Source organism: Schistocerca gregaria, chromosome 1 (assembly GCF_023897955.1).
Source record: "Schistocerca gregaria isolate iqSchGreg1 chromosome 1, iqSchGreg1.2, whole genome shotgun sequence".
NCBI classification, from domain to species: Eukaryota; Metazoa; Arthropoda; class Insecta; order Orthoptera; family Acrididae; genus Schistocerca; species Schistocerca gregaria.
This window is the reverse complement of record NC_064920.1, coordinates 216,378,915-216,391,641: the sequence shown is the minus strand read 5'-3', so window position 1 is coordinate 216,391,641 and position 12,727 is coordinate 216,378,915. Positions and strand designations below refer to the sequence as shown.

At 37.3% G+C, this 12,727-nt stretch overlaps 1 protein-coding gene across 1 annotated transcript in view; it reads right to left on the bottom strand.

The window, feature by feature from the left end:
* Positions 1–12,727, bottom strand: part of LOC126339176 (adenylate kinase 7-like) — a 114,862-nt gene that overhangs the window by 49,723 nt on the left and 52,412 nt on the right. The window contains exon 3 of the mRNA XM_050001613.1: positions 3,750–3,897. Within this exon, the coding sequence (XP_049857570.1) occupies positions 3,750–3,897 (148 nt within the window). The remainder of the gene's footprint in view (positions 1–3,749; positions 3,898–12,727) is intronic.

Genomic DNA, 12,727 nt, shown 5'->3' with positions numbered 1-12,727 from the left:
AGAGAAACTGCAAAAGAGTTTGAGATAAAATGGAATTTTCTGTATTGTCTCAGCGCCAGAGGCAGAAAACATGTAAGCCTCAAGAAACCACTTGCCTCTTGATCCCTTTACTACAACCACAAAAACTTTTTCAACATAGTTGTGCTCAGAGTTGTAAATGACAATTATGAGCTGTTAATAGTGGATGTTGGAATGAATTATCATACATCATATGGCAGTGTTCTTTATTATTTGAAGTTTGGAGAGATACTTGGATTGAACCACCAGAACGTACCAGCAAGAGAATGGCTAGCAAACAGTGACATCTGTATTTTTTTTCTATTTGTCAGGGATGGAAGGATAGAAAGGAAGACTGGATTTGACTTCCCATCGACATTGAGGTCATTAGAGATGGAGCATAAGCTCAAACTGTCAAGGATGGGAAAGGAAATTGTCCATGCCCTTTAAAGGAACCATCCTGGAATTTGCCTGGAGTGATTTAGGGAAATCACTGAAAACCTGTAGGTGGAAGTCTGGATGCAGATTTAAATCATTGCCCTCCTGAACGCAAATCCAGTGTGTTTTTCAAGGATCATGTATTTGCAATGACAGATAACTTGTTGACCAGGGAACAAAAAATTTTCAAATACTGTCAGCCATGTGCACAGGATTGTGGAAACTGCTTACAGAATTTTATACTCCAAATCTTTATACTCCAAATCTGGTGTGTTTCAAAGGCCCGTTGTGCTGTCTCCACAGAAAGCAATAGTAACAGTCCTGGTATGTTGCTATTTACACAATTACTTTTGAGGTGGAGGAAATTAGACAGTGAATACGATGAGGGGTCTATGATACCAGGCTCATGGAGAGAAAGAGATTTAGATTGTCTTCATCCTACATAAGCAAGAAATCTGTGAAAGAAGCAAAATAATGAGAGATACTTTCTGTAATTACTTCAATAATGAGGTTAAAGTATCTTGGCAGGATAAAGTTTGTCAATAGTATTTGAAAGAATTATGATGAACTGACATGTTCTATCCACTTATCAAGTGCACCTTAATATTTCAAACAAGGGACATTCCAGGCAAGAATATCAACAATACAGGAAAAGACAGGTTGCTACTTACTGTAAAGAAGACATATTAAGTTGTAAGCAGGCACAATTAAAAGACATTTCATCACCATTCACACAGAAGCAACCCATCTCATGCATACATTACTGCCAACTATGGCAGCTCTGGCCTGAGCTGTTGGAGTGGGCAGTCATGTGTGAGTGAGGTGTGCTTTCTTGTGTGTATGGATGGTGTGTATTTTACCTTTTTTCTATTGAAGGCTGTAGCTGAAAGCTTTGTGTAAGTGTCTGTTAATTGTCTGCAACTTAAGATGTCTTCTTTACGGTAAGTAGCAATCCATCTTTTCCTGCACCATCATATTTGTCATTTACAAGTATTATTATTAACTGGCATGCATTTCTCATGAACATAATAAATCAATTACAAAACTATTTATACAACTTTTTCAGGGTTCTCTCACCTTGTTTTCTACTCATTCCAAATCCTGCACCCACTACAGAATCAGAAGAACACAGTATTGCAGAAATAGTTATGGAAATGTGTCATGGATTATTTGCACTACAGGATTATATTTGGGTAAGTAATTCACACACACACACACACACACACACACACACACACACTTTTATTAAATATTTGCGTATTTCTAAATGAAATTGTTCAAGTGTGCAAAAACTCTACACTGTTACAGAAACAGAAACATAAAGAATGACTGCTAAGAGTTTTTGCTATCAAAATACAGAGAACCATATCACACAGCTGCACAGGGAGATGTGGTAAAAATGTTAATTCCTTAAGAGCAAATTTTCAGAAGGAAGTGAAATGAATAAGATTCCATGGAAAATGGTGCAGACTCCTATTATGTATTAAAATGTACTTTAAGGAATTTTTATGAAAATAACATGAATGAACTGCTCAAACTGCAAAAAATGCTGTTCTGAATTTTCTGCAGGAAATATTGTGAACTATTATTGACCATCTAGCTTTATATTTGCATACTGGCATTACTGACACTTATTCCATAGATACATACTGTCACCAATTCTACTTCATAATTTTATAGTTTTCTTGAGAGAATTTTTCATTTGATAGAAACAGAAAGAGAAACAGTCAATAAAGAAAATCATGATATTATGTAATGCTGGACATGTACACAGTCTCTCTTTGTATGAAAAAAAGAATGGCACATGAAAATGATGCTGTTTTTGTAATAGAAATGTCAAAACTTTGAGGGAAAGTAACATAAAAGGAACCAGCAAAATTATTTACTGGATCTCTGTGATGATGGAAAATTCTCAAAGCAAGATCAGTGCTACAATTTTTGTACTTCACAAGAAAGTGAAAGGTTAACGTTGTGATGTAAACCTGTTACTGGACTATCAGCCCAACTGAATGTAATGTTTGGCCTTTCTATACACCACAGCACTAGGAGAGGGACGAGCAGTGGTCCCTTCACCTCAATAGTGTTTTTACTCCCAGAACTTATTCTGATGACACACCAAGTGGACCCATAACGTCACAGAGGGACTGGAATGAGGAGAAATCCCCACACCTATCTGGGATTGAGCCCAAGACCACGAAGACTGGAATCTAGTGCTCTACCCATTAGACCAACACCACCATATTTCACAGAAAAAAAAACTAGACTAAACCAGCCTCCTCTCTGTAATGTACAAGATATTCATTAAAATTATCACGAACAGCACAGGACAAAAAGAAAAAAACATTGGCAACCAAAGGAATAAAAAGGCTTCAAAAGTGGTGCTAGTACCAAATAAAAAAGTTGTGAAAAAATAATAGAACTGAGCAATGAGCATTAATTATAACTTGGTTCATGACTCATTGGTTTTCAGAAACCTTTTAACTTGGCTTTGACAATATCTGTACTAAGAACCCTTGATAAACTAGGTATTGATTCAACGAAGGTTTCTGAAAATCAGTGAGTCACGGACCAACATACTCTTTGTTCAGGTCTATAATTTTTTCACAACTACATCCATAATGTGCCACCCTGCTCCATGCACCAATCCACTAAAGGCGAGTGGTTGCCTTTTGTTTCCTTAATGAACTGCTTCATCCAGAATTCCAATTACTGTTAGTATACTGTAGAATACGTATATCAATGTTAACAGCTTTCATCTTTCTGAATTTGTTCATCCTTTTATTTATATTTTTCTGTTTTGATGGAAGATACTAAACAACTGTCTTTTGCCAATGCTGCTGTAGGTGTAGTTAGTAGCTGTCCCAACTACAACTATATTTGCTCTGTAGCTCTGTCTTTTCAAGATTTATACCAAATAAGTTGGAGATATCTGGAGTAGGATGGCTGCTTCTATGCTCAGACTAAATGCAGCTGGAAATTAGCCATGTAAATGACCTTTTACCAAAAGCATTCAGACTGCACACCATGTACTGCACTGTCTAAGGTGCAACCATGTGAGTGACAGTGCATTATTCACCCTATTATGTGAGTGCCCAACCTCTTTTTCCCCTTCCTGAATGGCTCTCCAATCCATGTATTAACATGTTCCACAGAACGCTTCATCCAAGGCTTGTCGTACCACTTGGAAGACTGACATGATCATCATACTGGTGTGAGATGTATTCTCAGTGATTTGATTAATATTGTGTAAGAGCAAAGTCAGTAACACTTTGTAAAATTCAAGCTATTCGCTATTAAGGAATTCATTTACTTACCTTTCAATGTCCACATTGCATCACTGATTTGACTTGAGTCCACTGAAATATCATATATTATGAATCCACATTTCATAACTTTTTCTAAAAATTGTGGGCTCATTGGAGCCTCCTTTATAATTTCCTTCACTTCCTCTGGTGGTGTGTGCTAAAAAACGAAACTTATGCATTACAATGGTCTCTGACTAACTTGCAGATATTAACCACACATACAGTTATATGAAAAAAATATTTCTCTTCTTGAAATGTTACCTTATAGATTACCAACAATGATGTATTAAAATCTTGATCTTTGTCTTATTGTGATAGCTTACCCTGTCGTCTTCAGAAAGCAGAAAATAAAACATTAAGATAACACTCACTTCCCCATAATATACCTACACTGATCAGCCAGAACATTATGACCTCTAACCTTCTATTGATATACACCCATCCAAGCAATAGCTTCACCTGGCGAGGAATGCCTGCTCATCAGACACATGCAAAGTGCATGTAGAATCATGGAGTGTGCTCTCCTTGTGCTGAATGGAGGAGGTGTGTGATCTGAGTTTGACCAAGGGCAGAATGTGATGGTCCAAAAGCTTGGCATGAGCATTTCAGAAACTTCATGATTTGTTGCATGTTCAAGGAGTGCTGTGGTGAGTGTCTTCAACAAGTGGCAAAAGCAAGGTGAAACCACATTCAGACATTGTGGGGTTGGGCGACCACCCATCATTACAGATGTCGGGTGTCTTGCCAATGTTAACACCATGACATCGGCAACTATGACTTACATGTGCACATGACCATCGGTACTGGACATTAGCACAGAGGCAGCATTACATGGTCTGATGAATATCTATACCTTCTTCAGCATGGTGATGGAAGTGCACGAATCCATTGTCTTCTAGGGGAACAGCTCCTTGACACCTGTACTGTGGAACAGAGACACACTGGCAGTGGCTACAATGTGCTCTGGGGAACATTCACATGGGCATCCTAGGGTCTAGTGGAGCTTGTGCAAGGCACCGTGATGGCCAAGGAGTATTGCTCATTGGTTGCAGGACACGTACACACATTCATGATGATCATGTTTTCCAAAGGCAGTGGCATTTTTCTGCAGGATAAAACGTCATGCCACAAGGCCAGGAGTGTGATGGAGTGGTTGGAGAAACTCTGTGGTGAGTTCCAGTTGTTGTGCTAGCTCCTTAACACACCAGATCTGAACCCAATTGAACACATCTGGGATGTGACTGAACATGGAGTGAGAGCTCATCACCTGAACCTCTCTGGAATCTACATGAATTAGGAGACTTGTGTGTGCAGATGTCGTGCCAACTCCCTCTAGTGACCTACCAAGGTCTCACTGCTTCCATGCCATGATACATTCCTGCTGTTATTCACACCAAAGGTGGCCATACTGGCTATTAGATAGTTAGTCATAATGTTCTGGCTGATCAGTGTATATCAGACTGCATTTTTCATGATATTAGTTTTCAAGTAACAACAGCCACATGCATACTGAACAATGATGTGAGTTCCTATAGAAAAACCAGCCACTTAAGGATATCATTCCCAATATTTTACTTAACTTTTGAAATGATGGACTGATGCTTAGAGTATCTCTGCATAATTAAAATAAAACTGAATTGGACTGAATTCCTCATAGGTTGAAAATATAGCTGATAATAGGTACCTAATAATGCAAACAATCAATGATTTATTTATGTAACATCTTAACTAGATTAAGTTTCACCTGTATTTAGTAATTTCTGTTTGAAGTATTTATTGGACTTTGTGCAGTGTTATGGACCCAGTGACAGATGCTCTGACGTCAGCAAAAGTGTAGCAGAGAGACCACACCACTGTACACTGCTTAATGAAATACTTCAAGCAGAGGCCTTCCTTAGAAAAATGTTAACAATGTTATATACAAAAATAATGTCAATTGGATCCTGAATAGATCAGTTGTTCGAGATCCTTATGGTGAAAAGGTTTATTTTATTTAAATATAGCAATAAATTTGTTTATTACACTAAAGTCTGTTAGCACTCATTGCAGTAGGCTTGAGTAATACAAGTACGTTTACATTCTGGAGAACAAGGTGGATGACAGTTCTGCAAGGCTGGAAGACATCTGACTTTATACTGCAGAACCCTTACACATGGTGACCACATTATGAGTAGGAATTCCACATATGAAAAACAAGTCCAAGACAAGAATTAATAAGTGGCATCTGAGATCTGAAAATTATTTATGACAAATGTGAAGATATAACAAAAGTGTACTTCAGGACTGTGACATAACTGTTCATATAAACCAGCAGCAATATGTATGTCAACAAAAAACACAAAACTAATACGAACAAGAACGTCAGCAGTCATAATTTCAAGTGACAGCACTGACATACATTGTTCAAGAATGAGCAATTTTAAAATGATAACAGTGCTGGAGATATTGCTGAAGCATCATGAACATAACAGATACCATTTGGAAAGAAGAATTAAATATTTTATTAATAATTTAAATTAGTTTATAACAAAAAGTATAAAGAAATTCTCCTCAGCAGGACAACAGACAAGGCACTGCTAAGCAATTAAACACCAACAGTAACACAAAGTAATAAAATTTCACAACTGCTTATCAATTACAATTGAATAAGTAATCAAAACCAGGACCAGTCATTGGTAAACTGAGTAGTTCAAATAAAGATGTACAACAATTTAAACAATCACAACCACAAAGAACTTGAGTTACATTTATGAGAACAGACACAAGCACATCATTCACCAATAAGACCAAGGAAGAAGAGCCAGGCAATGCAACCATCATTTTGAGCAATTCAACGCAGGATGACAATTGTCCACTGAGTTTCAGTTCAATGCATATTTGGCCATTGTCCACAGAGTTGCAGTTCAATGCATTGCTTCAAATAGCACCAGCTGTAGCAGCATGCAACTTCACCAACGGTAGTTGCAGTAGCTGACAACACAACACAACACGACTTCATCCACTCCAGATAAATTGAGTGGGTACAATTATTTGTAGTGTTTGAAGTGATGTGATTTGTAACCATGAAGGCATTTGTGAATCAGACAGAGAATATATGTCATTTTCAGTTAAAATTTAACTTCAGAATCTACAACAGATAAGCATATAATTATGAGTAGTATTTAGCCTTTAGGACACTTAATTGTCTAACACTGTTTCGGAAAAAAGCTATCCAGAATACAAATATGGCTTTGATAGGGGACAAAATGACTACAAAAGCATTTATGCAAACTGTTTTAGACAACTTTGCTAAAGAAAATAATAGATTTGCTTAAACAGATAGATCTGCCTCAGTTCAACATGGCACCAAGTGTATATTGGCAGAATACTAGGTATGAACAAAAGCACATAAAGAACAAGGAAAAGTGTTCACTGTGTAATAGTACAGATGCAAATCATGAGTATTTGTGTTTCATTGTTATGTCATCAGAAAAGTAATGGAAAAGAACAATGAAGCATTCACATTGTCATATGATGAATCTTTTATTTATTTATTTCTTACACCATGGGTCCAACTGTGAGAATTTCACATGGATGTAGTGTGTGTCAAATTTTACATTGTCAATGACAAGTACTTATACAATGTGTTTACAAGTAAAGATTAGAAAGTTACATAACTACTACAAATATAAGCAGTTAACACTAAAAGAGTTACATATCTGATACGACTCTGCAGCCCAATGTTTGATTTATATGATGATACATCTTATTTTATTTTAAGGCAGTTTCTCACTGTGTTTCATAAACTCTTCCCAACTGTAAAATGACATGGCTAAAAGACTTATTTTAGTCTATCAGGAACAATTCCTTGTTGCAAAGAGGCATTGCCAATGTGACACAGTATATTTCTTACAGAAGTGCAACACGGTTTTAACAATTTGCTAGAAATATTGTCTACTCCACAGGAGTTCTTGGTTTTCATGGACGCAATTGTTCTTTCAATTTCTGATACTGTAATAGGTATAATATGCATTTGAATGATTTTTATTAGGGACAGCATTTTGCAAAAAGGTCATGGCATCATTCACAGAACCCTTGCAACCTATTTGCTCAGACACAGACAGGAAGTGTTTATTAAAGATTTCAGCTATGATCTCAGGATTTTGCACAAGATTCCCTTCACATTTGGTTGTGAAGTTTTCTACGGGTCTTTTTTTATTGTTCCCAGTCTCCTTGCTAACTATGTGCCAGACCGTCTTCATTTCTTTTACGTAATACACTGCTTTTGATGTCTGAAGAACTTTCTTTAGGATTTTACAATACATTTTATAATAGCTGATCAATTCTCTGTCCAGGGACCCTCTGGTTGCAATATAAAGTTCCTTCTTACATTTACATTACACTCTAATACCCTTTGTGATCCATGGCTTCTTTAAGGATGAGGAAATATTGTTCCTAACAAACTTTTTACGAAAAGCTTCTACAAAGTGGTATAGGATTTCATTTATGAATATGTTAAACTTTGTATCAACATCATCTACTCTGTGCACTGAACTCCAGTCTTCATGCTGCACCTTATGGTTAAAAATTTCCAGGGACTCTTTGTTCATAAGTCTGATTGCCTTCCAGGATGGGACTGTTTTCTTGAGAGGTCTGTAGTCATGTAGAGTGAGGAGCTGTCCATCATGGTCTGATATGCCATTTAAGATCAGGGTGACAGTGAAGTTCTGGTATAAACTTACATCTAAAAATATATTGTCTACCAGTGATTGACAGTCAAGTGTGATCCTAGCAGGAAAGTCAACCACTGATGTAAGATTATAGGAACTCAGGATACTCTGGAGCTCTACTTTGTTGTAGCATTCGGTTGTGGAGTTGACATTAAAGTCAACAAGTAAGATAATGTCATTATTTTTTGAAAATAAGGTTGATACTAATAATTCTAACTGAACCATAAAGACTGTGAAATTGGTTATTGGTGCCCTGTAGACTGTAGCCACTATTAATTTTGAACTAATGTCAATCCTACTGCACATACTTCAAACTGTTGGTCAATGCAATATTTCCTTACACCTACAAATCTAAAAGTTAAGTTATTTTTAATGAAAATAGCTACTCCACCTTTTCCCATGCTATCTGTACAGTAGTAGGTGGCAAGGATATAACTGTCTATATGTAACATTTCAATTCCTTCTGTAATATGGTGTTCTGAGAAACATAAGGTCTGAGCATTGTTCATAAAGTTTTTGTAATTTATGTTAACTTCTAATTGATCTAGTTTACTTCTTATTCCCCTTATATTTTGATGAAAAATGGATAAGTTGTTTAGGCTACTACCTATTTTGGTGATTCCTTCTTTCTCATACCTGTGGTTAAAAAATCCTTCAGAAGAGGAGGACACACAACTTTATGTTTACCTGGTGTCCTCTGCGAAGATGTTGATTTTTCTTCAGTAGATGCTGCCTTGTTTACTGAAGATGAAGAAGCTGTTGACTTGCTTGTTAATTTACCTTGAGACGATGCTGTCATTTCACTTGAAGATGATGAAGCTATTGACTTGCTTGTAGGTGGGGATAACATTACTGTTACTGTACTTTCCGGGGATCTTTCTGCTGTTGCAGCTGGCCTTTCTGCTGACGATGATATTTTTGATGAGCTGCATGTAGGTGGGTGCACAAGTAGTGTTGCTGTAGGTTCAAAGGGTACAATTGCTACCTTTTCTTCTTCAATTGTGATTTCTTCTGAAGTACATGTAACCATTGAGTTATCTCTATTTGAAGATGAAACTGGATCATCTGAGCATCTAGCTACAGAAACTTCTGATGCATTCACTTCCTTCATTTATCTTATTAAGCTTAATGGCAGTGAGATTACAGCCTGACCTTCCACTGTGTTGCAGTTAATAGCATTTAACATTTGTCTCCACATAACTTTTTTCCCCTATGTGTTCCTGTGCATACCATGCTTTGTAAAGTGACCTCTCTCCATGCTGTTTGCTTCAATAAAGGTAGCCTGTGAGAAACTGCAGCAGAGTTTTCTTATTTTCCTGCTCACATGAGCTACTTATTAACTCAAATCGAGTGAAATTATACGTTTGGACCCCCACATCTGTCAGAAACATGCAGCTAAAGGTGTAATGTGCACGGTATGTAAAACTGTGTTACATTATAAATGTTTAAATACAGATCAAAAATGTAAGATATGGTTCTGCTCAAAAGTCTCACAGACGATTTAGTTCACAAACATAATGGAAAAGACTGTTCAAACAATATTATCTCAATGTTATTGGAGGAGATCAAGGTTTTAAAACACGACTGTAACAAAGGCATGCAACTGAACGCAGGTAAATTGTATGACAAATTTCACTCAGATACAAGAACTTGTATCAACACTAAAACAAGTTGTAGCATACGTAAAAACTACAAGAGAGGTGGCAAAAATGGCATCATATGCATTGTATGCGACAAAGCTTTATTTATGGTATGAAACACTAGTCTGTTGCAAAAAACAGCTGAAAACACAATATCGGAGTGGAAATGTGATACTGGAAACAGCAGAGAGTTACCAAATTCATCAATTCCTTTAAAAAAACTGATATGTCATACAAAGTACAGTAAGTGATGACTCTGCATCTGAAAATATGACTGCAAACATTGAGAAGCCTAAACCAGCTATTTCTACACTCCTGAAGACTCGCAAACTATGAAAACATGTACCTATGTCACAGCAAAAAATTCGTGATTGCTTGACAAAACTTTATATTCTATCCGATAGCCATGGATGCGGAATCGTCTCATGTTTTAATGAGATAGCAGTTATGAAAGCCACAAGCTTTGTCAAGCCAGGAGTGCCCCTCTCAGCAAAAATGAATGCTATCCATTATAAAGAAATTATGGAGTTATCTTCAGGTGACTTTATAGCTCTGTTTGGCAGCTCAAATAATATATACAGAAACATCCACAGCTTGCTCATAATTAGGGGAAACAATTGGTTCAAATGTTGCACACAAACGTTCTCTTTGTGACCATTCCCACCGCTACAATTTGCCACATTGGTCTTGTGTAAATAAGGAGATTAGAGATGGCAATGACCTTCTTTCTGATATATGCAAGCAATTCAAAATCGTTGATGTTGTCAATATCAGCGACATTGAGCGCAGGTTTTACACCTCACATGGCCTTCACTTGAACAGTCTATGGAAGGAAATTGTGACCCAGAAATCATGGGAAAAAAATCAAGAGGCACCTACAAATATCTGCAACACAAACAGCAGTATCAGTAAAACCACCACAAAGCCAGTTGTAGCAAGTGCAACACAAATGGCAGCCCCCCCCCCCCACCACCACCACCACCACCGCCACCAACAACATCAACAAAAACAACGATGACAACAACAACAACAACAACAACAACAACAGAAGATACAGCAATAACAAATAAATGTATGTCAACAGCAGAAGAACCAGCAGTAGCTGAGGAAAAATCACCATCAGTTATGGCAACAGCCCCACCTCCAGCACAAACAGCGTCAGTAAGAAAAGCAAACACAGTTACTCTATGAGGAACCATATCATCGACAGCACCAACAGCAGCAGCCATTGAATTTCCAACAATAGTAGCAGCTGATCAACACTGCCAGAGGAGGAGTCAAAGGCTAGGTACAGCTGCTTCACTTAGTGATGATTTTTTTATGGCACCAAATGAAGAAAAGGAAGAGATTGTGACAAATCAGCCTGAAAAATTACAGATAAGTGTCAAAAATCAACAACAAAGCAGCACTTCACCAGGTATTGACAAAATAACAAATACTTGCAAAACTTTCAAGATAAAGGGTCAAAACATACAGTGTCTCAAGAATAAAGAGTTAGAATTAGAAGTCGCCATAAACAACTTTGTAGATGTCTCTCGTATTTGTCTATCAGAACATTGGTGCAGTGTCAGTGAATTGAGTCTTACAAATATAAGCAATTTTGAATTAGCATCTCATTATTGCCACAGTGTTTGTAAAAATGGTGGAGTATTCATACACACTAGGGCAGGGCTGCAGTATAAAGTTAGATCTGAAACATGCTGTCTAAATATCGAGGAACATTTGGAATCATGTGCCATAGTGCTAAAATCTCAGGAGAAGCATAAAAAACTAATTGTCATATCAATATACAGGTCACTACTCAGTGACAAAAACATATTTTTATAAAATTTGGAAGCAGTACTAAACGTTTTGTATAACAATGAAGCAAACTTATTACTATGTAGGGATTTTAACGTTAACCTGTTGATTGAAAATGAAGAAAAAAAGACAGCTTTTGAGTATCCTAAACAGCTTTCATGTGAAACCACTCTTCATGGACCCCACAAGAATAACAGTCATCTTCGTCAATATTAGATAATACATTTACAAATATCGAAAATGATGTTACTGAGGCACGAAATGTAAACTTAGGTCTTTCAGACCACAACACACTAGTAACATGCATAAATTCTTCTGTACCTGAGGCGGCTTAATATAAGTGGAAATATAAAAGGCACTTCTCCCCAGAAAAGGTTAATATTTTTATTCAAATGTTAGCAAAAGAAACCTGGGAAGATGTATACTCAAAATCATCAACCGCTGGATAGGTCAGGAGTCCACTACACCCAGCAGTTGGCTACACAGGTAGCATGCGCTGTGTGGTGTGGACTGGGTGGTTTTTTAGGTTAGATGGCCTCAGGCAAGTACAGAAAGGGCAACAGCCTCAAAGGGTGTGGGGCAAAGTCAGGACATGCGGGGACCAAGCAGCAATCGGTATTGTAATTGTAAACTGTCAAAGCTGCATTGGTAAAGTACCAGAACTTCAAGTGCTGACAGAAAGCACCAAAGCTGAAGTCGTTATAGGTATGGAAAGCTGGCATAAGCCAGAGATAAATTCTGCCAAAATTTTTACAAAGGCACAGATGGTGTTCAGAAAGGATAGATTGCATGCAACCGGTGGTGGCGTGTTTTTCACTGTTGGTAGTAGTTTATCCTG